Source organism: Heteronotia binoei, chromosome 1 (assembly GCF_032191835.1).
Source record: "Heteronotia binoei isolate CCM8104 ecotype False Entrance Well chromosome 1, APGP_CSIRO_Hbin_v1, whole genome shotgun sequence".
In the NCBI taxonomy this organism is placed as follows: domain Eukaryota; kingdom Metazoa; phylum Chordata; class Lepidosauria; order Squamata; family Gekkonidae; genus Heteronotia; species Heteronotia binoei.
In genome coordinates, this window is record NC_083223.1 from 20,660,655 (window position 1) to 20,686,545 (window position 25,891).

General features: G+C 46.1%; 1 protein-coding gene across 1 annotated transcript in view; it reads left to right on the top strand.

Moving 5' to 3' along the window:
* The window catches only part of FNDC3A (fibronectin type III domain containing 3A), a 98,560-nt gene that overhangs the window by 2,717 nt on the left and 69,952 nt on the right, over window positions 1–25,891 (top strand). The window contains exons 2-4 of the mRNA XM_060232007.1: window positions 3,873–3,948; window positions 22,293–22,369; window positions 23,450–23,687. Of these exons, the coding sequence (XP_060087990.1) occupies window positions 3,873–3,948; window positions 22,293–22,369; window positions 23,450–23,687 (391 nt within the window). The remainder of the gene's footprint in view (window positions 1–3,872; window positions 3,949–22,292; window positions 22,370–23,449; window positions 23,688–25,891) is intronic.

The window sequence follows — 25,891 nt, forward strand, 5'->3', positions numbered from 1 at the left end:
GAACTCTCAGAAAGGTTCAGGAGCTGTGCTCTTGTGAGCTCCTGATGAATCCAAGGCCTGCCCTTAACAGAGACTTAAAAGGGATGTTATTTACCAGACTGTTATTTACCTCCATGCCACAAAAAGTTTCAGCTGCCCACGCTAAACCTCTATTCAAGGGCAACTTCCTAGGGTGCCAGCCTTCTGGGGGGCACTGAATTGGATGCCCCCCCCATGTGACTTGGTGATGTTATCAGTGGAGGGGGGGTGTCAGAACTTAGCCTTGCCTAGGGTGCCAGACAGTCCCTGTATCAAGGGGCAGGACTCTTGTCTCCCAAGGATGTTGGCAACTCTACCCAGAGGTGAGGTTCTGGAGAATCTCTGTCCATCAAAGTTAAAATAGTTCAGAAGAGGGTAAGTTCCTGTGGGACTCTGCAATGTAAAGTTCAGCACTGTTGGTTTGAAAATTGTCCCCATACCTCGAACTTGCTCTTTATATGTAGTGTGTTCAGTGCCATCTGGTGATACGCATGGTTCTTCTCTCCTCCTCTCCTTTTACCTTTATTTCTTTGTTTAATTTACAACCTTTATTACCTGCATTTCTACCTTGTGGAGCTTACCTCAACAGGGCTTACAATGTGAACTAAACAATAATTATGTTAGAAACACATAAAAAGCCAACATTTAAAATCTCAGGGCCGCCAATAAATATAAACTAAATTAGTCAAACACAGTTCTAAATAAAGCTATCCTCAACCCCCTTCTGAAGATCGAAAGTGAGGGGGGCCAGTAACACCTCCCTGAGGAGGTTGCTCTATAATCTTCACATCTCCACTCCTCTTATTTTAGCTAACAGTTCTGTGAGGAAGTCTAGCTGAGGAAAAAGTAATTCACTGAGGTCGCAGTAGACTTCATGGCGGGGTGGGAACTTGAACCTAGGTCTCTTGAAATGTCGTCCAGTGCTGCAACCATTATTCAAAGTCTATCCAAGTCTGAGGGGTAGCCCTGGCCTTTGCTTCCCATGCTCAGGGTGAGGTTGGCAACGCAACCCTGACCATCCCGTATCAGACAGGACAGGGGTGTGATTCTGGTGACTGCACATTTGGGCAAAACGTGTGGATCCCTTGTTATAGTGATGCAGGCAAGTTTCTGTCATGGTGGATTACTGTGTGGCTCACACCGAGCAAAGCCCAATGGGCATAGAACAGGGTGTCAAATTAATTTTTCACAAGGGCCGAATCTGACATAAACAAGATCTTGCCGGGCCAGGCCACGAGTGTCATAAAATGTAATGCCAGGTAGCAGAGAGATAAACTTTATAAAGGACACAGACAAACTCAAAGATTTTTTTAAAACTTAAAATAAAACATGCTTAAAATATTAGCTCTTGTTGGTCTTAAAGATGGTTTCTTTGTATCTCTCCTGTGCAATCTCTCAACCCCATCTACCTCACAGGGTGTCTGTTGTGGGGGAGGAAGATAAAGGAGATTGTGAGCCATTCTGAGTTTTAGAGTGGAGGGCAAGATATAAATCCAGTGTTGTCTTCTTCTTATTACTACATTGTAATATCTAATGAAATAATTATACAACTCACGGCCTGGTTGCTAACAGGCCACGGAACGGTACTGGTCCACAGCCCGGGGTTCGGGGACCCCTGCTCTAAGTGGCAGCCTTTCAAATATTTAAAGAGAGCAATCCTGTCCCCCCTCAATCTCCTCTTCTCTAGACTGAACATTCCCAAGGCCCTCAGCCTTTCCTCAGAGGGTTCTTCCTCCAGGCCCTTGAGCATCCTCGTTGCTCTCTTCTGCACCCGCTCCATTTTGTCCACATCTTTTTTGAAGTGAGGCCTCCAGAATTGCACACAGTATTCTAGGTGTGGCCTGACCAAGGCAGTATACAGCGGAACTATGACCTCCTGTATTTTTGATGTAATAGGCCTTTTGATACAACCCAGGATTGATTTCAAAAAGGGGACAGCAGGGGCAAGGAGATGCCAGACTCCATATCTTCCTTTACATGCCTCAGGAAGAAGCAAATTGTACAAATTCTGAAACAAAATGCACAAAGCTGCTGATCTGCAGGGAAGTACCTACTTCGCAGGTCAAGTGACTTGGCGTTTTTTGTTTTGCCAAGTCCTCGGGAGTAGGGTTGCCAACTCCCGGTTGGGAAATTCCTAGAGATTTGGGGAGGTCAAGGTTGGAGGCGAAGAAGGACCTTGGTTAGGTACAATGCCATAGAGTCCACCCTCCAGTTTGGTGCAGTGGTTAAGTGCGCAGACTCTTATCTGGGGGAACCAGGTTTGATTCCTCACTCCTCCACTTGCAGCTGCTGGAATGGCCTTGGGTTAGCCATAGCTCTTGTAGGAGTTGTCCTTGAAAGAGCAGCTTTTGTGAGAGCTCTCTCAGCCCCACCTACCTCACAGGGTGTCTGTTGTGGGAGAGGGGAGGTAAAGGAGATTGTGACTGTTCTGAGATTCAGTGTATAGGGCGGGATATAAATCCAATATCATCATCTTCTTCTTCTTCCAAAGGAGCCATTTTCTCCAGAGCAACTGATCTTTGTTTAGAGACTGGTTGTAATTCCAGGAGTTCTCCAGATCCCAAATCCTATTTGAGACTTATGAATTTTAGCCATCAGGGAGGCACAATCCAATAAGGCAGGAGATGTTTTGACTCGGATGTGGGCTTCCATAGCTTTGCTGATAAGATTTTCCAAGAATCCTTTTCCAAACGACTTCCACTTCTGAAGTGCGATGCTATGAGGAATTACTCCAGTCTAATCCCACTGATTTCAGCTGGCTTAGACTGGAGAAACTTTGCATTGGATCACACTGTTGGATAGCTGCCCTCAAAGGGGGCCTTGATTTAAAGCCCTTGAAAGAGCTGGCGACCATTCCCCTACTTACACTTCCATAGTAATTTCTCTTGAAGGAGTTCTGAGGAGCAGGTAGTCCAAGGTACTGGCATGAAGTCAGAGAGAGAAAGAGAGACCGATTTCCCACTAGCCTTATGCTGCTCTCACTCACCTCGTCTCTGCGGGGCCTCCGTTGGATTTCACACTGTCTGCCCTAGGGTTGCCAAGTCCAACCCCAGAAATATCTGGGGACTTTGGGGGTGGAGCCAGGAGACTTTGGGGGTGGAGCCAGGAGACACTGGGGTGGAGCTAGGGGGGAGGGGGGAAACGGCGCCGGGGAGCGTGGCCAGCCGCCCCCTCTCGGAGCGGGCGACGCCGCCACGCCCGCTCCACTCCGCCTTTGGGGTGGAATCGGGGGGGGGGGGTGGAGGCGGGCCGGGGGCATGGCGAGCCGCGAGTCTGGGTCCTAGAAGGGCCCGGATTCGTGGCTCGCCATGCTCCTGGCCTGCCTCCGCCCTCCCCTGGTTTTGCCTGCGCTGCTGCCGCCTCTTGGCTGCTCCTCCAAGATGGGCTCAGCCTGGGCCCATTTCGGAGGAGCAGCTGCGGTGGGCAGGGAGGGGGCGGCGGCCTCACCCGCTCCGGGATGGGGCGGCTCGCCATGCTCCCCGGCGCCGTTCCCCCCTCCCCCCGCTTTTGTTTTTTTGGGGAGCGGGGGAAGAGGGTGGAAATTCTGGGGTCCCCCGCCAGGGCGGGAGGGTTGGGAAGCCTAGTCTGCCCCAAGGCTACAACTTGCTCCACCTCTTTTGTACAGCAAACAAGATCCTCTAAAAACTAGTTTCTGTTTGCCGCACAAAAAAGGCGAAGCAGCCCCAGGGCAGCCCCAGTTCTGCTGAAAAGAGGAGCATGACAGCGGCATAAGGCTAGTGGGGAATTGGCCAGAGAAAGAGAGAGAGAGAGAGAGATCCTGTTTGTTAATTGGGAAGAAAGCAGCATGTCGAATAACTATGGTATCTAATTCTAAACATTTTATCATTTTGAAGGTTATTCTGGTCCAAGTTAATCCAGGGGAAGCGTTTACGATAAGAAGAGAAGATGGACAATTTCAGTGCATTACAGGTACAGTCTTTGCATCTTGCAGATAAACAGGGTTGTTTTTAACCTTTTCAAAAGCTGAGGTAATTTGAATGCATAATTAAGCAACGTTGTGGTGGTTAGGAAAGAGGCTTTGTACCATTCACATTTCTGACAGCGCATCAACACACGGATGGAGTCCGAGCTTTTGCTAGAAAGTTGCTGGCCATGAGAACAATAAGTGTTGCTCCCTGTGGAAGGAGTCTGTGTCCTCATAGAATGTTAGTTAAGCAGTGCAGCCTGTGCCCTATATATATATATGCTCAGGTAATGAGATTCTAGCAGGAGCTGCTTTGCATATTAGGCCACACACCCCTGATGTAGCCAATCCTCCAAGAGATTATAAGGCTCTTTTTTGTAAGCTCTTGGAGGATTGGCTTCATCAGGGGGTGTGGCCTAATATGCAAAGGAGCTCCTGCTAGAATTCCACCCCTGTGCTCAGTCCATCACATTTTTTCCTCAGTGGGAACTCAACCTGGCTTAGATTGAACCTCATGGGAAACAATACAGGAAGAATGGATTACGCTTACCCACTCCGACAGTTTGGTGTAGTGGTTAAGTGCACGGACTCTTATTTGGGAGAACCGGGTTTGAGTCCCCACTCCTTCACATGCACTTGCTGATGTGACCTTGGGTCAGTCACAAGTTCTCTCAGAGCTGTTCTGCTCAAGAGCAGTTCTGGGAGAGCTCTCTCAGCCCCACCTACCTCGCAGGATGTCTGTTGTGGGGACTGTAAGCTGCTCTGAGACTACTTTGGGTAGTAGAGGGCAGGGTATAAGTTCAATATCCTCCTCCTCTCTAAAGTCCATATTGTGGGCTTCGTATTTTCATAATGTTTGCTGTTTGGTTATGTACATTGGTTAGGGCTAGAGATGCCAACTGCCAGAGAAGAAAAAAAACATCCTAAATGTCTTTAGCAGATTAGTGGAATGTTGTTTACCGGGGTGGAATTCTAGCAGAAGCTGCTTTGCATATTAAGCCACACCTCCTGATGTAGCTAATCCTCCAAGGCTCTTTTTTATAAGCTCTCGGAGGATTGGCTACGTCAGGGTTTGTGTGGCCTAATATGCAAAGGAGCTCCTGCTAGAATTCCACCCCTGTTGTTTACCATGACAAGTTTCAGCTGCCTATTCTCATATATTACTCCTAGCCACAAAGCCTTTGTGAAAACTTTGCTGGAGCAGGGCATGAACCGTCAGTCTTCAAGCCTCCCTCCTCCTCCATTTCCATGCTTGATAAGGAGAAGGGCATTTGAGTCTTTCTCATGCTTTTTACTGCTTAAGTGTGGGGAAAGTTTTGGCAGAGAAACACCACAGACCTTGCAACCTCTAAGCTGAGTTAGTGTGAGCTAGCTCACAGATTTTTAGCCTCCAGCTCACACATTATTTTCTTAGGTCAGGAAGGATGACCCCAGAGCACACTAATTGATGCAGCAACTCACAACTTTAATGCCAGTAGCCAGGGCATTTTTTTGAGCAGGAATACACAGGAACTCAGTTCTGGCTGGCTTGGTGACAGGGGGTGTGGCCTAACATGGAAATGAATTTGTGATAGGCTTTTGCACTGGGCAACACAGTGATGATGTCAGGAGGTGTGGCCTAATGTGCAAATGAGGTTATGTTGGGCTTTTTCTACAAAAAAAGCCCTGCCAGTAGCTCACAAAGTAGAATTTTTGCTCACAAGACTCCACAGCTTAGAGGGCACACTGTTTTGCAACCTCTGCAGATTTCACATTTCTTCTAGGACTCAGAGCCAGTTTCAGCCTCATACGAAAAGAGGATTTCATAGACACCTTTCGACAGAGAACAGTGACATGCTATGGTGGTTGTTGACCTGAGAAGCCCATACAGCTCCAACATTATCTTTGTTGTACATTTTTATTCGCATGGCACATATTTAGTTATGCAGTGCCTATGTATCTACAGTGCAGGGGTGGAATTCTAGCAGGACCTCCTTTGCATATTAGGCCACACACCCCTGATGAAGCCAATCCTCCTGGAGCTTACAAGGCTCTTTTTTGTAAGCACTTGGAAGATTAGCTACATCAGGGTTTGTGTGGCCTAATATGCAAAGGAGCTCCTGCTAGAATTCCACCCCTGCTACAGTGTATTCATTACTTTCCATCAGTCAACTGGTAGCTCTCTTGGCCTCAGTCTTCCTGTGATATTTTGGAATAGTTTTGTGACACCTAGCCCATAATCCGTGTAGACTCAGAAACATTTGATGATTGAACTCTGCCAGTATGTGTAGCTATTTGCAGGGCTTTTTTGGTAGAAGATGCCCAGCAGGAACTTATTTGCATATTAGGCCACACACCCTGATGTCACCATTGTTTCACATAGGGCTTTCTATAGAAAGTCCAGCAGGGATTCATTTGCATATTAGGCCACACCAAGTCAGCTGGAAGTGCGTTCCTGCTCAAAAAAAGCCCTGGCTATTTGATAGGAAAAACAAGCAGTAAGGGGAAGGGGGATTAGGCATTTGGTAGTATAACCTCTGCCCATCTGAGTTCTGTGGAATTAAATTGAATGTAACATGCAAGGCAAGCTAATAAATTTCTTTGTCAGGACTTTCCAATTTCCTTGATAGCCCAGGTGAGCCCGATCTCCCCAGATCTCAGAATGTGAGCAGGGTCAGCCATGGTTAGTGCTTGGATGGGAAGTCCAGGGTTGCTACACAGAGGCAGGCAAAGGCAACCCACCTCTGAACATCTCTTACCTTGAAAAACTCAGCAGGTTTGCCATTAGTTGGCAAAAAAGAAAAGACAGGTCGTTGTTCCATGGAGTCTTCTCTAAACTCGGAAAATAAAAACATAAGAGAAGCCATGTTGGATCAGGCCAAAAAACCAGGTGCCATCAGGAGGTCCACTAGTGGGACCAGGACACTAGAAGCCCTCCCACTGTGGCCCCCCCAAGCACCAAGAATACAGAGCATCACTGCCCCAGACAGAGAGTTCCGTCTATACCCTGTGGCTAATAGCCATCGATGGACCTCTGCTGCATTTGTTTATCCAGTCTCCTCTTAAAGATGTCTAAGAGCCCCATGGCGCAGAGTGTTAAAGCTGCATTACTGCAGTCCTAAGCTCTGCTCACGACCTGAGTTCGATCCCAGCGGAAGCTGGTTCAGATAGCCGGCTCCAGGTTGACTCAGCCTTCTATCCTTCCGAGGTCGGTAAAATGAGCACCAGCTTGCTGGAGGGAAAACGTAGAGGACTGGGGAAGGCAATGGCAAACCACCCCGTAAAAAGTCTGCCATAAAAACGTTGTGAAAGCAATGTCACCCCAGAGTCGGAAATGACTGGTGCTTGCCCAGGGGACCTTTCCTTTCCTTTCCTGAAAGCTGTCTATGCTTGTAGTTGCCACCACTTCCTGTGGCAGTGAATTCATGTGTTAATCACCCTTTGGGGGAAGAATTACTTCCTTTTATCCGTTCTAACCCGACTGCTCAGCAATTTCATTGAGTGTCCACGAGTTCTTGAATTGTGAGAAAGGGAGAAAAGTACTTCTTTCTCTACCTTCTCTGTCCCATGCATAATCTTGTCAGCCTCTATCATGTCACCCCGCAGTCAATGTTTCTCCAAGCTAAAGAGCCCCAAGTGCTTTAACCTTTCTTCAGAGGGAAAGTGTTCCAACCCTGATAAAGAGAGAGGATAAAAAGGGACTTCGGTCAATAACCATGGGGGCAACACATTGCCACCTATGAAAGCCGTTACTTGCAGAGTGGTGAGCATGTCTTTTTGGTGGTCATCTGTGACTCACTTTTGAAGAAGAAGAAGAAGAAGAAGAAGAAGAAGAAGAAGAAGAAGAAGAAGAAGAAGAAGAAGAAGAAGAAGAAGAAGAAGAAGAAGAAGAAGAAGAAGATGATGATGATGATATTGGATTTATATCCCACCCTCCACTCCAAATCTCAAAGTCCCAGAGTGGTCACAATCTCTTTTATCTTCCTCCCCCACAACAAACACCCTGTGAGGTGGGTGGGGCTAAGAGAGCTCTCCCATAAGTTGCCCTTTCAAGGACAACTCCTTCAATAGCTGTGGCTAACCAAAGGCCATGCCAGCAGGTGCAAGTGGAGGAGTAGGAAATCAATCCCGGTTCTCCCAGATAAGAGTCGGTGAACTTAACCACTACACCAAATTGGCTCTCACTTTTTATGCTGGCCCACTGTGATCCAATTCTGCTTTTAAAAGCTATATTGTTAAAGTTTTTGGCAGTTTGCAGAGTTTGATTGTGCTATATACAGGCCTTGAATTCAGCAGGAGCTCACAGGAGCGCAGCTCCTGAACCTTTCTGACAGCCCCCTCTCCTCCTTCCCACCTACCTTGTCCATTGAATAGTAGGTGCAGCTGCAGAGCGATCCCTGGATTAGGAGAGCGGGCAGCCAGCCAGCCACCAGGGGCTTTGCCACACCCCCAGCAGCCCTCATTAACCCCTGGAGAAGCCCAGGCCACCCCTTCTCCACTTCTTATGTGATTTTTGGCGACAGGTGGCTTGCTGGCCTTTTGACTGGGGGGTGGTGACCAAGGAGAGCCCCAGGTGAGTGAGGCCTGCTTGGGCTGACTGGATCTCTAGCCAGCCCAAGCAGGCCTCACTCGCTTGTGGTCCTCCTTTCTTGCACCAGGTTGCTTTTGGCTGGTGGGGGCCAGCATATGCTAATGAGTTATGCTAATGAGCTCCTCCACCTATTTTTCTACAAAATGACCCCTGGCTATATATATACATTTATAATGGCAAGAAAGCTATCCTAGGTTTGCATCAAGTACTGGTGAGCTGTGGATTCTTCTTTATGAAAGTGCAGGAAGCGTTTCTGATTCCTCTTCAAGCCATCAAAACGCTTATTTGTCATTTTGTCAAACTGGGATAAAAGCAGCAGGGGGAAAAAAATCTTATGTGGCAGTTTTTCTCAGGTGGTGCTACTGTTTTGTGAAGGTTTGTTATGTGAGAGATGAGTAATTACACTCATTAGAATGATTCAGAAGCCAGGTTTAGAATGAATGAGACCCGTTTGCAGAAGTGAATGGTACCGATCATCCATTCAAGAATTCTCTGTAGTGCGATGAGTAAGATGACTCTTCATGAACACATTTTGTAACAGGCACAAGTTGTCATGCTATTCAGTTCTCTTTGACATTAGAATGGCTGCAATATGTATGGATTTGTTCCTAAAGGAAATGCCCGCATTCATAATCAAATGAGGAAAATATGCAGATTAGAATGCGTCAAATTGGTTCCTGTTTCAAAATGAGTTTTAATTTTGGTCGTGGCTTCAGAGAGGGGAAGGGGGGAAAGAGAAAGCAAGCCCTGCTCTTGTTTCGCCATAAAACAACGGTTTCCAAATTGGGCAGATGGTACTTGGGGGGGGGGGGGGGCCATGAACATGTGCCTGTAGCAGCTGCCCTTTCCCCCTAAAAATAGCACAGGAGTGACGTATCTGACAACTTCAGCATAATTTTCCATACTGCCCTTTCAAGTGGGCCTGAAGAAGGAGTGAGGGGGCGGAAGGAGAGTCAGTAGTAACTTCATGAAACAGACAAAGAATTTGGCAATCAAGAGGTCAGGAGGACCTGAGCAATGGCTGACCTCAGGGGTCATTTTGGAGAAAGATAGGTGGTGGAGCTCATCCAGGGATTGTTATGCAGCTGCACATACTATCCAATGGACAAGGAGGTGGAACTCTCAGAAAGAAGAAGACATTGGATTTATATTCCGTCCTCCACTCAAAAGTCTCAGAGCGGCTCACAATCTCCTTTATCTCCCTCCCCCACAACAGACACCCTGTGAGGTGGGGGGCGGGGTGCTGAGAGGGCTCTCATAGCAGCTGCCCTTTCAAGGACAACCTCTGCCAGAGCTATGGCTGACCTAAGGCCATGCCAGCAGGTGCAAGTGGAGGAGTGGAGAATCAAACCCGGTTCTCCAAGATAAGAGTCTGCACACTTAACCACTACACCAAACTGGCTCTGATTACAGGCTCTGTAAGTTCTTGGAGAATTGGCTACATCAGGGAGGTGTGACCTAATATGCAAAGGAGCTCCTGCTACAAAATGAGCCCTGCTTGCCTCAGTTCTCTCCCTCTCTTCTCTTTCTTCCTCAGTCCTCCTTCTCCATCAACCCTTTCCATTTCCTTCATATTTCCATTTCCTGCAGACTCCATAGTGTCTGTCTTTCAGTTTACCTAACTCCTAGAGCCTCTCTCCTAGATGCCCCATAAAGTTTTTCTAGTTCTTGAGATATTAATTCCAGCCAAACTGGCAATGTTACTTCCCTCAGATAGAGCGTATTTTAAATATTCAGGCAACAGAACTGTATGGACTCCTAGAATGTTTGTGAAGTATCTCAGCCAATCACTGTCAGAGATTTCACCACCACACCTACCATACAGTAAAGGCAGAACAGGCTGTATAAATCTGAAGTATGTAACCAATTATGGTTTAAAACTAGTCTTGTCAGAGTCCAGCTGGTTTTTTGTGTATACCATCAGTTCTTCAGAAGTGAAAATGTAGTCTGTATTGAATGTTGATGTTTTCCTTGCTGCACATTTCCACAAATATACAGCTGTCTACAGCTCTGTTGGACATTTTTTTGTTGTTTATGAGGTTATAGCTTCCTTTTATATATAGTATTCTCAGTTTTATGGTCAAGATATAAAAATAATCAGTCTTCTAGCCTCACTGTTATGGTGTGGTGTTAACAGAATACCCTTATTCTAAAACAGTTTCGGAAAAGATTAGAATTGTTGACATAGGGAGCTTTGAGTCTTGGAAGCTTATACCCAGAAATTTGTCTTGGTCTCTGAAATGCAACTGGGCTCAAACTAGGGTTGCCAAGTCCAATTCAGGAAATATCTGGGGACTTTGGGGGTGGAGCCAGGAGCAAGGGTGTGACAAGCATAAATGAACTCCAAGAGAGTTCTGGCCATCACATTTAAAGGGATCACAAACCTTTTTAAATGCCTTCCTTCCATAGGAAATAAGGAATGATAGGGGCACCTTCTTTTGGGACTCATAGAATTGGACCCCCTGGTCCAATCTTTTTGAAACTTGGGAGGTATTTTGGGGAGAGGTTCTGGATGCTATGCTACAAATTTGGTGCCTCTACCTCATAAAACAGCCTCCCCAGAGCCCCAGATACCTGCAGATCAATTCTTCATGATTTCCTATGGGAATCGGTCTCCATAGGGAATAATAGAGTTACCTGCAGACATTTCCCTCCTCCCCTCCCCCCGCTTTCTGATGACCCTGAAGCGGGGGGAGGGCCTCCAAACCGGGGGATCCCCTGCCCCCACCTGGGGATTGGCAACCCTAGCTTGAACCTAGCTCTTCTATTGCAGACCAACATAGTCACCCTTTGAAATTCTTCCCACTTTAGGGTTGCCAGGTCCCCTCAGTGCACCGGTGAGAGGATTTGGGGGGGCATTCTGGGACATCCCTAATGCTATGACATCACCCAGAAGTGACATCATCACATTGGGGACATTTTGCAACCATGTTCTGGTTTTTGGGCAAAACTCTATGGTAAAACTGGCTTCAAACCATAATTTTGCCCTCAAACCAGAGCATCACTGTGCGATGTCCCCAACATGATGATGTCACTTCTGGGTGACATTATTGTGTCAGGGACATTGCATTGTTTCTCTCACTGGCCAGCTAGAGTGGCAGGCAGAAACCCCCAAAACTGGTGGAACCCCCACCAGGACCTGGAGACTGGCACCCCAACCCTACTTGTATCTCATGAAGGGAGCTATGACTCACGAAAGCTTACACCCCGGAAATCTTATTGGTCTCTAAGGTGCTATCTAGTGCTTCTACTGCAGACAACATGGCCACCCTTCTGAAACTAAATTCTCCCCCTGTACACTGTTCTTCCTTCTATATCTTCAGATTCCCATATGCAGCTGGGTGAAAGACCACTCATGAGTGGGGGAAGGGGGTACAGGCAGCAGAGGAGGTGTGTGGGTGGGGCAGTAGGCCTTGCCAGAAGCCTGGGGACCCAAGACTGTAGAGTTGCCAATTAAAGAAATATCTGGGAACTTTGAGGGTGGAGCCAGGAGACCTTTGGGGTGGAGCCAGGAGCAAGGTTGTAACAAGCATAATTGAACTCCAAAGGGAGTCCTGGCCATCACATTTCAAGGGACCGCACACCTTAAATGCGTTACCTCCATTGGAAATCATGAAGGATAGGGGCACCTTTTTGGGGGCTCGTAGAATTGGACCCCCTGGTCCAATCTTTGTGAAACTTGGAGGGTGTTTTGAGGAGAGGCACCGGATGCTATGCTGAAACTTTGGTGCCTCTACCTCAAAAAACAGCCCCCCCCCCAGAGCCCCAGATACCTACATATCAATTTTCCATTATACCCTATGGGTTTTTCAAACAATTTTATTAGTAACATGTGGTAATAAATTTCAATTTCTTACTTCATTAATAATTACTTTTTTTTAATCTATCCCATATATTACTTTCTACCCACCCCTCCCCCGGTTACTTGACCCCCGCCAGTGTTATATACTTAAAATCTTAATATTAAAGGTACCCTTAATTAATAAGAACCAAAATTAATATCCTCCTCCCTCTTGTACTTAGTCATTATCAAAAATTGTCCAATGTCCTTTTATTTTCCACTCTTTTTCTACATATCTTCTAAACTTTTTCCACTCCATCTTAAATACTTCTAAATCATAGTCTCTTAAGGTTCTTGTTAACTTGTCCATTTCACTCCATGTCATAATTTTTACAATCCAATCCCATTTCTCTGGTATTTTTTCTTGCTTCCACGACTGCGCGTACAATGTCCTAGCAGCTTAGAGCAAGTACCAAATTAAAGTTCTATCTTCTTTTGGAAATTTTTCCATTTGTAATCCCAACAGAAAAGTCTCTGCAACTTTGTTAAATTCGTATCTCAAGATCTTAGAAATCTCTTGTTGAATCATCTGCCAGTACTTTTTCGCTCTTTAACAAGTCCACCACATATGGTAGAAAGAACCTTCATGTTTTTTACATTTCCAACATCTATCTGGCATCTTATTGTTCATCTTTGCCAACTTTTTAGGAGTCATATACCATCTGTACATTATCTTAAAACAATTTTCTTTAATTCTCTGACATGTTGAGAGTTTCATAGAGTTCTTCCACAAATATTCCCATGTGTCCATCTGTATTTCTTTATTTACATTAATTGCCCACTTAATCATTTGAGATTTCACTACTTCATCTTCCATAGACCATTTTAAAGGTAACATAGATTTTCGAAATTAATTTTTCATTATCTCCAAGCAGAACTTTTTCAATTTCTGTTTGTTCTCGTCGTATTCCTTCAGTTTTAACATCGCTTTCCACCAAACTTTTTATTTGTTGCATTTGAAACCAATCATATTTATTATTCAACTCTTCAGCAGTTTTCAATTCTATTTTACCGCTTTGTATTTTTAGTAATTGATTATATGACATCCCTTTTTCCTCTCCTGTCTCAGCTGTTATTCTTATTACTTCTGCTGGCACTATCCATAGTGGTTTTCTCTCATCGCCATATTTCTTATACTTCATCCAAATATTTAGTAGATTATTTCTTATATAATGGTGAGAAAAAAAACCATCCGATTTTTTCTTTCCATAGTACATATAAGCGTGCCAGCCGAATTTATTTCCTTGACCTTCCAACGTTAAAAGTTTTTTATTCAACAGCGTCACCCAATCTTTTATCCACACTAGACAAACTGCTTCATGATATAATCTTAAATCTGGTAGTTGAGATCCTCCTCTTTCTTTAGAATCTGTTAAAACGTTCATTTTAATCCTTGGTTTTTTCCCGGCCCATACAAATTCTGAAATCTTTCCTTGCCATTTATTAAATTGCTTACTGTCTTTCACAATCAGAATAGTTTGAAACAAATACATTATTATTGGCAAAATGTTCATCTTAATTGCAGCTATTCTACCAAGCAGTGACAAATTAAGTGTGTTCCATTTTATCATATCTTCGTCCATTTTACGCCATAACTTTTCATAATTGTTTTTAAACAAATCAATATTCTTCATTGTTATTTCCACGCCCAAATATTTTACTTTAGGGGTAACTTCATATCCCATTAATCTCTGCAATTCCTCTTGTTTACTTACTTGCATATTTTTACACAAAATTTTTGACTTTTCTTTATTAACATAAAGTCCCGCCAGTTCTCCAAAATCTTGTATTTTGGCTAACAACAAAGGTGTTACTTGCGTAGGATTTTCATTTATAAACATTATATCATCTGCAAATGCTCTATATTTATAGGAAAATCCTTTAATTCTCATTCCTTCAATTTCTTCATCATCTTGTATTTGCATCAATAAGATTTCAAGAGTCATTATAAACAACAGTGGTGAAAGCGGACAACCTTGCCTTGTACCTTTGCTGATTATCATTTCTTCTGTAAGATCTGCATTTATACATAACCTTGCACGTTTTTCAGTATAAATTGCTTTTATCATTCTTACAAAGTTTTCCCCCAACTTTATTTTCTCCATTACTGCAAACATAAAACCATTATACCCTATGGGATTCAGTCTCCATAGAGTACAATGCAGTGCCCAGCAGACATCCCTCCCCCTGTTATCTGATGCCCCTGAAGCAGAGGGATGGCCTCCAAATTGGGGGATCCCCTGCCCCCACCTGGGGATTAGCAGCCCTAAATGGCTACCCTCCCCCCCCCCCCAAGTATGCTTATGCCAGATTTGGTAACAAAGGTGTGAAAGTCTGCTTGCTGCCATAGCTTTGCTGTAGTCAGGGCTTTTGGGGTAGAAAAGGCCGAGCAGGAACTTATTTGCATATTAGGCCACACCCCCTGATGCCAAGCCAGCCAGAACTGCATTCCTGCTCCAAAAAAAGCCCTGACTGTAGTTAACTAGGTGGTAGCTGGAGATTTCCTGGGAGTATAGCTGATCTCCAGGTGATAGCGATCAGTTCACCCAGAGAAAATGGCCACGTTGGAAGGCTGGTTCTATGGCATTACAGCCCATTTTAGGGTTGCCAATCCCCAGGTGGGGGCAGGGGATCCCCCAGTTTGGAGGCCCTCCCCCTGCTTCAGGGTCATCAGAAAGCGGGGGGAGGGGAGGGAAATGTCTGCTGGGAACTCTTATTCCCATAGGAAATAATGGAGACTTGATCCGCGGGTATCTGGGGCTCTGGGGGAGCTGTATTTTTAGGTAGAGGCACCCTATTTTCAGCGTGACATCCAGTGCCTCTCCCCAAAATACCCCCCAAGTTTCAAAAAGATTGGACCAGAGGGTCCAGTTCTATGAGCCCCAAAAGGAGGTCCCCCTATCCTTCATTATTTCCTATGAAAGGAAGACATTTAAAAAGATGTGCGGTCCCTTTAAATGTGATGACCAGAACTCCCTCCGAGTTCAATTATGCTTGTCACACCCTTGCTCCTGGCTCCACCCTCAAAGTCTCCTGGCTCCACCCCCAAAGTCTCCTGGCTTCACCCCCAAAGTCTCCAGATATTTCTTGAATTGGACTTAGCAACCCTACCATTGATATACCTCCCGCCCCCAAATATTACCCTCCTCAGGCTCCACCCTCCAATCTCCCGGTGTTCTCCAGTCGTGAGTTGGCAGCCCTGTCCACTGCATTTGCTAGGAAGGAAGGGGATTGTGGAGGAACGCCATCTTAGTTAATGTTGGTGCTTCGTTGGAAGGGAACATTAAACTACTAAAGCAGGCTTTGGCCTAGCCTCCCTTCATCCCCTGCTTCCTTCCAGAGTTAAACCAGCGCCTCTAGGGGGAAAGCCTCCTAGAGGGGCAGGAAGTTCTTTTGTTTTATTTATTTGAGTTAGGCGGGAAAAGGCCAGTTCTCAGCTGGCGCTCAGGGAGAGAGGTTGCCAGCCTGTGGGCTCCTGCCTGTGGGACCCCAGGCAGTCATTCACAAGGTAGGGCCAGTTTACACCAGGGACAAGAGATGCGTTTAAATCCACCTTTTGTTTGTCCTTCTTGTTGCTGTTCAGGTGCTGTGCTAAACTTTTACATGTAACTGTTTTTGTTTTTGTTTTGTTTTTTATTTTCTTCTTATTAAACATTTTTTTTCTGGTTTGAATGCTGGCAGTCAAACTCTGTACCACATAGATCCTGACCGCTTAGACCACGCTGCTTTATGAAGGGGGCCCCGGGGAAGGGGGAAGGCATGCAGTTGGATAAGGTGCCAATCCTCCAGGAGTTCCCCAAAGAAGTGCTGTGGTCTCTGTGATACCCAAGTACAGGGTGGCAGAGGACCTTGAGGCCTGGCCTCATAGCTGGAGAGGGGGATTGGGAGTCCTGTTCCTCTCAATCTGAACCCCTAGACTGAGCAGGTGGTGGCAGCGAGCCCAAGAAATAGCTCCCTCCAGGAGTTGGCGACTCAATAGGGAGTTGACGGGACCGGGTCTGAAGGCAGAATCGGGCCGGTTCCGTCACAGGGTTATTTAGTGGCTTTCTCTCAGGAGAAAGATCTTTCTCCTGAAGGAAGGGACTTTCTAACTTTCTAAGGAAGACCCCAGGATTCGGACTCTCATAAGAACATAAGAGAAGCCATGTTGGATCAGGCCAATGGCCCATCCAGTCCAACACTCTGTGTCACACAGTGGCCAAAAAATTATATATATACACACACTGTGGTTAATGGCCACTGATGGACCTCTGCTCCATATGTTGCCTTCCTCTCAATTTTTGCCTCATCTTGCCTTCCTCTCAATTTTCCTGTGGTTTTTTTCTTGCCTGGGCCAGTAGTTCCAAAGAAGAAGGCAAAGAGGCTGCTGAAGAACTCACACAGAGATAACTATGAGCATAATTTAGATAGGTTTTAATTTCAAGGGTTTTTTTAAAACAAAAATGCAGCTTATGAACAGGTACTACAGAGACTGTTAATGGCAGATGATTTGCTAAACTAGCTTCTCATTAATTAGAGGAGCCAATTTCATTCTTCCATCTGAAGAACGGTATCATTAAAATGAAATTAAACACCATACATTATAATGAAATTCTCTTCCTCATCCCCCCAGCATAAAACATTCGCCCTTTTCAAACCGCCTTTATATTCCGTTTTAGTAACTGGTTGCTAATGGATATTGTCTATAATTTCAGCCAGACCCATTTTAGTAACTGGCTGCTAATGGAATACAATTACCTCTTCATACAAACCCACTTGCATTGGGCTAACAAAGCGTGGTTGAGCCACTTTTGAGGGAAACTGCTTTCTTCTATAGCTCTTCCTACAGTGCTGCTTCCCTCTCACCAGGGCTGGAGCTCCTTTGCATATTAGGCCACACACCCCTGATGTAGCCAAACTTCCAAGAGCTTACAAGGCTCTTTTTTGTAAGCTCTTGGAGGATTGGCTAAATCGGGGGGGGGGGGGTGACCTAATATGCAAAGGAGCTCCTGCTAGAATTCCACCCCTGCCTCTCACCCTTCTCCACTGCATAATCTTCCTCTGACTTTGTTTTTTTTAACATTCCAAGTTAAGCACTATAGCGCTAAACTAATATAGCACTCCAGTGCTATAGCAGCACCTTTAAGATGTCTTGACACTGAGATGTCTTGACCCAAGATGCCTGGACACTATTGACTCATCTCAATGGTGCCACTATAGTACTGAAGTGATATATTGGTTTAGCGCTATGGCACTCAACTTAGAATGTTTGAAGAAAAGTATGAGGAAGACCACACAGCGAAAAAGGGCGGGGAAAAAAGTGGCACTGTTTGGAACGACAATAGCACTTCAGAGACGGCTCGTTAATGGAAGGAAATTCGCTGTATGAAACCACCATCCTTGTATTGCTTTACTTGAAATTGGGCCAACAGCAAATAATATCCGGTTTAGAAAGATAATGTGAAAGGGGCCATTGTAAACAAAAGGTCTTTCCCTCCCTGTTGAACTTTGCCTACTGCAATTAACTTAGATAGACAGATAAATGAAATGAAAGATAAATGAAAGTTTAGTCTGGGAGCGCTAGAAATACTTGTTTCCCCAGACTTCTAAATCTCACAACTCTGGTTGCTTCTCTTACTGCAGTTGCTTGTTTTACCTGTCCCTGCCCACCTTTGGTTAGTGCGACTGACCATGCACTCCCATGCAAAGCTAAATTCAATGGGCTGAGACTTGGGGAACTCTGCATAGAACTGCACTGTTAAGAGGAGGAGAAGATGACTGCAGATTTAAAGCCCGCCCTTATCTCTGAATCAGAGAGAGAGGCTTACAATCGCCTTTATTCTTCCTCCCCCACAACAGACACCCTGTGAGGTGAGTGGGGCTGAGAGGGCTCTCACAGCAGCTGCCCTTTCAAGGACAACGTCTGCCAGAGCTATGGCTGACCCAAGGCCATTCCAGCAGGTGCAAGTGGAGGAGTGGGGAATCAAACCCGGTTCTACCGGATAAGAGTCCACACGCTTAACCACTACACCAAACTGGCTCTGTGCATGTTTCAGAAAACGCATGTTTCAGAAACTTTACATTAGGAAATTTTGAGTCCAGTGGCGCCTTTAAGACCAACAGAGTTTTATTCAAGGTATATGCTTTCATATAGTATGCGTATATAGTATGCGTGCACACAGGGCCGTCCCTGCCACTAGGCAAACCCCTCCCTCTCCAGGCTCCACCCCCAAAATGTCCAGGAATCCCCCAATTTAGAGCTGATAACCCTACACGTTGGGTTGCCAACCACCTGGAGAAAACATGTCCTGCTCCCTTTAATAGAGACTTAAAGGGATGTTATTTACCAGATTATGTTATTTACTTCCATGCATCAAAAAGTTTCAGCTGCCCACTTCCACCTCTTAACCCGCTATTCAAGAGTAGGGCCAGCCCTGCCGCTAGGCAAACTAGGCAATTGCCTAGGGTGCCAGCCTTTGGGGGGCACCAAATTGGGCACCCCTCCCATTTGATTTGGTGATGTTACCTTGTCTAGGGTGCCAGTCTAGGGCTGGCCCTGCGTGCACACAAAACCTTGTACCTTGACTAAAACTCTGTTGTTCTTAAAGGTGCCACTGGACTCAAAATTTCCTAAATGTAAGGCTTCTGAAGCATCTGTTCTGCTGCTTCAGACCCACACAGCTCCCCACCCGAATCCAACATTAGGAAATGTAGCTGAAGGTGAAATCCTGTCTGTGCCGCTTCCGAGCCTCTGTCCTTCAACTGTGTCAAATTACCCGTCGCGTTTGTAAAGGCTAACAGAGCTTGCTTGCGCGTTATAAGATGTTATTTCTGGCAATCCCTGGCAATAACTGTGGTTACTGATAGCTGAAAATAAAATATCCGAGCTGCTGCTGTTATGTAAAAAGCGAGCTGAGAACAACTATTCTTGGCCTGAAGGATGATTGACTCGCAGGATCCCGAGCCGGATGAAGCGCTTCCTACGTCAGCGCAGCGCGCCTTTGTTTCAGCTGCCGTGGCCTTTAGATTTGATCTTGGCAGGGCTTGCGTCAGTGATGCTTATCGCTGCCCGCGTGATGTCAAAATGTGGGTGTTCGGCGAGAGAGGCAAAGGTAACCTAATGGGCTGCAGTAAATCCTGAACACTCTTCCCTCCTGGGAATAACAAAGCAAGAGTGATTCATTGCAGCTGCGTATATTCTAGAAGCGCTCGGGGTCCTGCAGCATCTGCAAAGGGCAAGGCATAATCCTTGCTGTTTCCTTAACAAACCTCTCCCCGAGACAGAGTATTTTTAAAAATGAAGGGGAATTCGCTCCCTGGCAAAAGTAATTCTTTGTAGGACTGTTACAGTGTGTTAAAAAAGCTTTCGTATATACGATGCAGGATATATGAAATACCTATATAAAAATTGGGGACTCACAATATTCACAGGGAGGATTCACACTCCCCCATTGCTGCCGATTCCCCATTTTTCCTGCCTTGCAGCTCGGGGGGGGGGGGGGGCCGGTTAGACATGCAGGGGGGAATCCCTTTGCCAAGCCTGGCATGGCTCCAAGCCCCCAAGTTCAGCACAGCTGCCACCCCCCTCTGCCACCGCAGCCAGGCTCAGCGTGGCTGCTGGCTTCCTCCACCGTGGCTGCTGACTTCCACTTAGGGCTGCCAATCCCCAGGTCATCAGAAAGCGAGCGGGGGGGGGGAGGGGGACTGTCTGCTGGGCACTCCATTATTCCCCATGGAGACCGACAGAGTATAATGGAGAATTGATCTGCGGATATCTGAGGCTCTGGGGGGGGGGTTGTTTTTTGAGCTAGAGGTGCCAAATGTTCAGCATAGCATCTGCTATCTCTCCTCAAAACACCCTCCACGTTTCAAAAGGATTGGACCAGGGGGTCCAATTCTATGAGCCCCCAAAGACGGTTCCCTTATCCTTCATTATTTCTAATGGAGGGAAGGCATTTAAAAGGTGTGCGGTCCCTTGAAATGTGATGGCCAGAACTCCCTTTGAAGTTCAATTATGCTTGTCACAATCTTGATCCTGGCTCCACCCCCAGTGTCTCCTGGCTCCACCCCCAAAGTCCCCAGATATTTCTGGAATTGGACTTCCACTGCCAGACTGGGCTGGAGCGGCTTCCCCCGGGCTCAGCTGGGCTCCTGAGCTGCATGGCCCATCACTAGGGCTGCCAACTCCCTGGGCTGGATGGGGGTTCTCCCACCCTGGAGGTTCCCAACCCGCCGGCCAACATTGGATTGGCGGGGGAACCTCCCTCGACGTCGCTGGCACAATGACATCACCTGGAAGTGATGTCATCATGGCAGCAGCGTCGCTCGCTGGCCACTCTAGGCATTTCCAGGAAAACTCTATGGTTTTCCTGGACGCTCTGGTGATTTGGGAGGGAAAACTCTATGGAGCCAATGGGGGACTTGGGAACCCTACCACCACTGATCATCTGAGGTCAGTGCTTTGGGGGATTTACTTTTCAGGGGATTTAAACCTCTCCCTTGTTGTTGTTGTTTTTAATTCAGTTTTTTCCAAAACTAGGGAGTGCCCCAAGTTTGCTGAAAAGTCTGTTTAGCTTCTGTGTGGATTTAGATATCCACAGAGGGGAGCCACACATGGCTGATAGTATATCAACAAGCAGAGACCACTAGAAACTTGTGAGGAGGGGGCATTTCATCACCTCTGCTTCCTTCCTTCTCCCCTTTCTTTCCATGTCTTTCTCTCCCAAACCAATATCCCTTTCCTTTTCTTTCCCCTCTCACCAAGCCAATCCCCCATCTTTCTGTTTCCTCTCATGCCAATACTCCACTCTGTGTTTCTTTCACTCTTTCCCCAGCCAATCCCTTTGTTTCTCTCTCTCTCTCTCTGTCCCAGCCAATCCTTTTTTTCAGAGCATTTTTTGTAGCAGGAATTCCTTTGCATATTAGGCCAGGCAGCCCTGATGTAGCCAATCCTCCAAGAGCTTACAGGGCTCTTAGTACTGGGCCTACTGTAAGCTCCAGGAGGATTGGCTACCTCAGGGAGGTGTGGCCTAATATGCAAAGGAGTTCCTGCTCCAAAAAAAGCCTTGCTCTTTTTCTTTCTCCCTCCAAACTGAACTTTCTCTTCCTCTCTTTCCTCATGCCAACCCCCCCCCCTTTCTTTCTCTCTCCCAAGCCAATCCCCTCTTTTTCTTCCCCCTGTCAATACTCCCATCTTTCTCTCTTCCCTCAAGCCAACCCCCATTCCTCTCCTGGCATTCCCAGCCCCTGTCTCTGGGCCAAGAAAATCCATGTTCTTTAACATCTATAGTGCATTAAAAATTGTCAATCAAAGGGAACGACAACGTGAAACCAAGGACGACCCTGCCACTAGGCAAAGTAGGTCACTGCCCAGGGCACCAGCCTTCTGGGGGCATCGAATTGGGCACCCCCCCATGTGACTCAGTGACGTTATTAGTGTGGGCGTGGGTGCCAGAAGTTAGCCTAGCCTAGGGTGCCAGACAATCTAGGGCCAGCCCGGTGTGAAACATTTACAAATAAGGATGACTAATAAATTAAGGGGAAATGAATGTTACAGAAATAGAACAGGATCTCAATAAAAGCTGTGAAATCTGTTTGCGTGGAGATTTCCCAAGAGTCTATATTTCAGGATAGTTATAAGAAATTCTGCCACTACAGTAGGTTGGATCACAATACTTTTCAGGAGAAGTTTGTGAGACTTTCCAAAGTATCATCATTACTGACACTGTCTGTTAAAATGTGCAGCTTGTTTTTCTTTTGCTGTCAGAGGAAGTCATTCAGTTGGAAAGCAACTCTAGTTATATTCTGCATTAAATTAATAACTGTCAACTGTAATTTATCTTGTATCTTGATTCCACTGGATTAACTTGCATCTGTCTTCTAAGAAATAATACAGTTCAGAGATATCAGCTCATTGGTGATAATAATACGATGCTGAAATCTTTCTGTAACACCTTTAGGTCCTGCTCAGGTGCCCATGATGTCACATAATGGTTCAGTGCCTCCTATTTTTGTCCCTCCTGGATACGCCCCACAGGTACATCTTTCCGTGTGGTTCTTTTTAGCTCCATGTGTTTAAAAACTCTTTTAGACTACCGCAGGGCTTGTTTTGTAGCAGGAACGCCTTTGCATATTAGGCCACACCCACCTGATGTAGCCAATCCTCCAAGAGCTTACAGTAAGCCCTGTAATAAGAGCCCAGTAAGCTCTTGGAGGATTCACTATATCGGGGTGAGAGGGTGACCTAATATGCAAAGAAGCTCCTGCTACAAAATGAGCCCTAGTACTAGCTTCTGGGGCTTTTTTTTCTGGGGGAAGGTTCCAGAACCTCTTTGTGGAAACAAAATTCTCAAAAAAAAAAGTTCATGAGGGGCACCCGTGTGTTTCTCCTCCATTTCCCTCTTGAGAGTTCCAGCACCTCTTTTTCCAGGAAAAAAAGCCCTGCAGACTGTCATATCCCAGACTAACCTGATCTCATCAGATCTCAAAAGCTAAGCAGCGTTGGGCACAATTAATATTTGGATGGGAGACCACCAAGGAAGCCCAGGGTTGCTACACAGAGGCAAGCAATAGCAAACCACCTCTGAACATCTCTTGAAACCCCATGGTGGGAGTTGCCATGATTGGTTGCATATTAACATACTTTACTTTTATATACGAAGTCGAAATATATATTTCTAATGGGGCTGACTGTGAGGTAACTGTGAATACTTTAAGGGGTGGCCAGTTAGGGGTGGTTTTTAATTTCAGGGTTTAAAATAAAGTAATGGGGATATATCTTTGTTGTGATCTGCTATTTCCATTGTTGAGTCTTTGGGAAAGGGTGGGAAAGAAATTGAAATAACTACATGTATACTTCCTGCCACTGTTATTTTACACTAGTCAACAAAGGTGCTTTACATTATGGTCAGTGTTCCCTCTAAGCTGAGGTAGTGTGAGCTAGTTGCTCACGTATTTTTGCCTTAGCTCGGAACAAATGACCCTCGGAGCAAAATAATTTATGCAGTAGCTCACAACCGGATTCTGTCTTGGAAAAGCATGTGTTAGTTATTTTGAGTTAGTTATTTTTCAGATCCCAGTTCTGCCTTTGAAAAGTGTGTGTCCCCTTGGTACATAGGTTATCGAAGACAATGGCGTTCGGCGGGTCATAGTGCTTCCCCAAACATCAGAATTTCCTCCCGGGAGCCCAGCAGTGCTACAGCAGCCTCCTCTCCCTCCCTTGCCCGGCTTCATCCCTCTTCCAGCCATGATGCCTTCCTCGCTGCATCGTCTGTACTCACCAATTACTGGATGTGGTGATATGACGAACCAGTTTATTCCACAGTATCACATTACCCAGGTATACGGCGATTCAGGTCAGTGGTTTTTGTTCTTCTGTATGCCGGTTCGAACTTTAAATCCAGCCTATAATTACAGCTCAGACACTCCAAAATACTTCTTTACTACGTAAAACTCCAACAATAGAGAATTGTTTATACTTTTCAGAGGAGTATGCAAAATCAAATTCGTAGTGGTGTTATTTTTTAAATATGATCCATATTTTTTCAGCTTGAAAGTTGTAGCAGCAACCAACCCAACACTGATTTCCAGGGCTTTTTGGGTCGAAAAAGCCCAGCAAGGACTCATTAGCATATTAGGCCAAACCCACTGATGTCACCATTGTTTTGCACAGGGCATTTTTGTAGGGAAAGCCCAGCAGGAACTCATTTGCATAGTAGGCCAAACCCTCTGGTGCCAAGCCAGCCAGAACTATGTTCCTGTGCATTCCGGATTTTAAAAAAATGCCATTGATTTCTATGGGGAATTTCAAAGAGTAACTTCCCCACTACTAACCAAAATGGGATTAAATTCTCAGGGATTGCTCCTACACCACAACCTAATCTTCCCAATGTCACCCAGATAGAAGAAACTGTACCCTTTCTATAAACTAGGGGTCCTCAAAGTGATGTCCGTGGGTACCATGGCACCTGTTGACACCTTTCTTGGTGCTAGGGTTGCCAAGTCCAATTCAAGAAATATCTGGGGACTTTGGGGGCGGAGCCAGGAGACTTTGAGGGTGGAGCCAAGATCAAGGCTGTGACAAGCATAATTGAACTCCAAGGGAGTTCTGGCCATTACATTTAAAGGGACAGCACACCTTTTAAAATGTCTTCCTTCCATAGGAAATAATGAAGGATGGGGCACCTTCTTTTGGGGCTCATAGAATTGGACCCCCTGGTACAATCATTTTGAAACTTGGGGGTACTTTGAGGAGAGGCACTAGATACTATACTGAAAATTTGGTGTCTCTACCTCAAAAAAACAGCTCTCCCAGAGCCCCCGAAACCTCCAGATCAATTCTCCATTATACCTTATGAGAATTGATCTCCACATAGGGAATAATGCTCAGCAGACGTTCCTCCACTCTCTTCCCCTCCCACCCCATTTCTGGTGACTCTGAAGCGAGGGAGTGGCCTCTCTACTCATGAGTTGCTGCCAACTTCTTCCAAGTAACACAGACACCCCATCCCAAGAGGAAGCCTTTCCAATCGGAGACTGGAGCCTCCATAGGGGAAAAAAATCACATGGTGGCTTTGGGGGTGGTGCTTCCCCCTGCCGGCCAGCTGACTGGGGGCGGGAAGGAGACTGGGAAAGCAGAAGAACCCCCGCTGGGACCTGGGGACAGGCAAGCCTACTTGGTGCCCACCAAGTGTCTTTAAAATGGATGGGGTCGGGTGGGCCTTTTGTCTAGCAAGTCTTCTGATTGGCCATTGGAGGTATTGGCTGTACAGATTTTAAAAACATTATTTTTGGCAGTGGCTACTACCACAGCACAAGGGTCTTCAATGTGTGAGTGAAAGCAAGGCAGCAACCATTTTGTAGCTGGCTTTGCCTCCTGTGGCAGCTATTTTATGGCAGCCATTTTGTGACTGTGCCCACCATTGTGTATCAGAATTCAAAAGGTGCCCATTAGGGTTCCCAGGTTGCCAGGGAGGGGATAGCTAGGGTTACCAACTCCAGGTTGGGAAACTCCTAAGGTTGCCAGACCCCAGGCTGGAGCCGGGAATCCCCCAATTTTGACGGACTCCAATCTGCTGCTGGCTACTTGGCCAGTGGGGAGAAGTTCTGCCCCCATGACCTAGCACAATGTCCCCATTGTGATGATGTCATGCAAAAGTGACATCATCACACTGGGGACTCTGCACATTGGGGATTTTGAGGGGGGGGGTGACACTCTGGTTTTTGGGCAAAACTCTATGGTAAAAGCTAATTCCACAGCATCACCCCCCAATCTACCTATATCACTTTTTGATCATGTCATGTTAACTTCTGGCATTCCTCCCAACTCCTGGTAAGCGTATCCACCATCCCCCACTTGCTGCTTCAAGGGACCTGGGCACACTAGTAGTAAGTGTGAACTGGCACGTGAGTGAGCCCCTTTGCTTGGGATTCACAAGCAGCAATGTGTCTGTGTGTGTTTTAAAGTCAATGCAGATGTGCTGGAGGCGAAATCCTTTCTTCTTGTCAGGAGCAGGGCTTTTCTTGTAGCAGGAACTCCTTTGCATATTAGGCCACACCC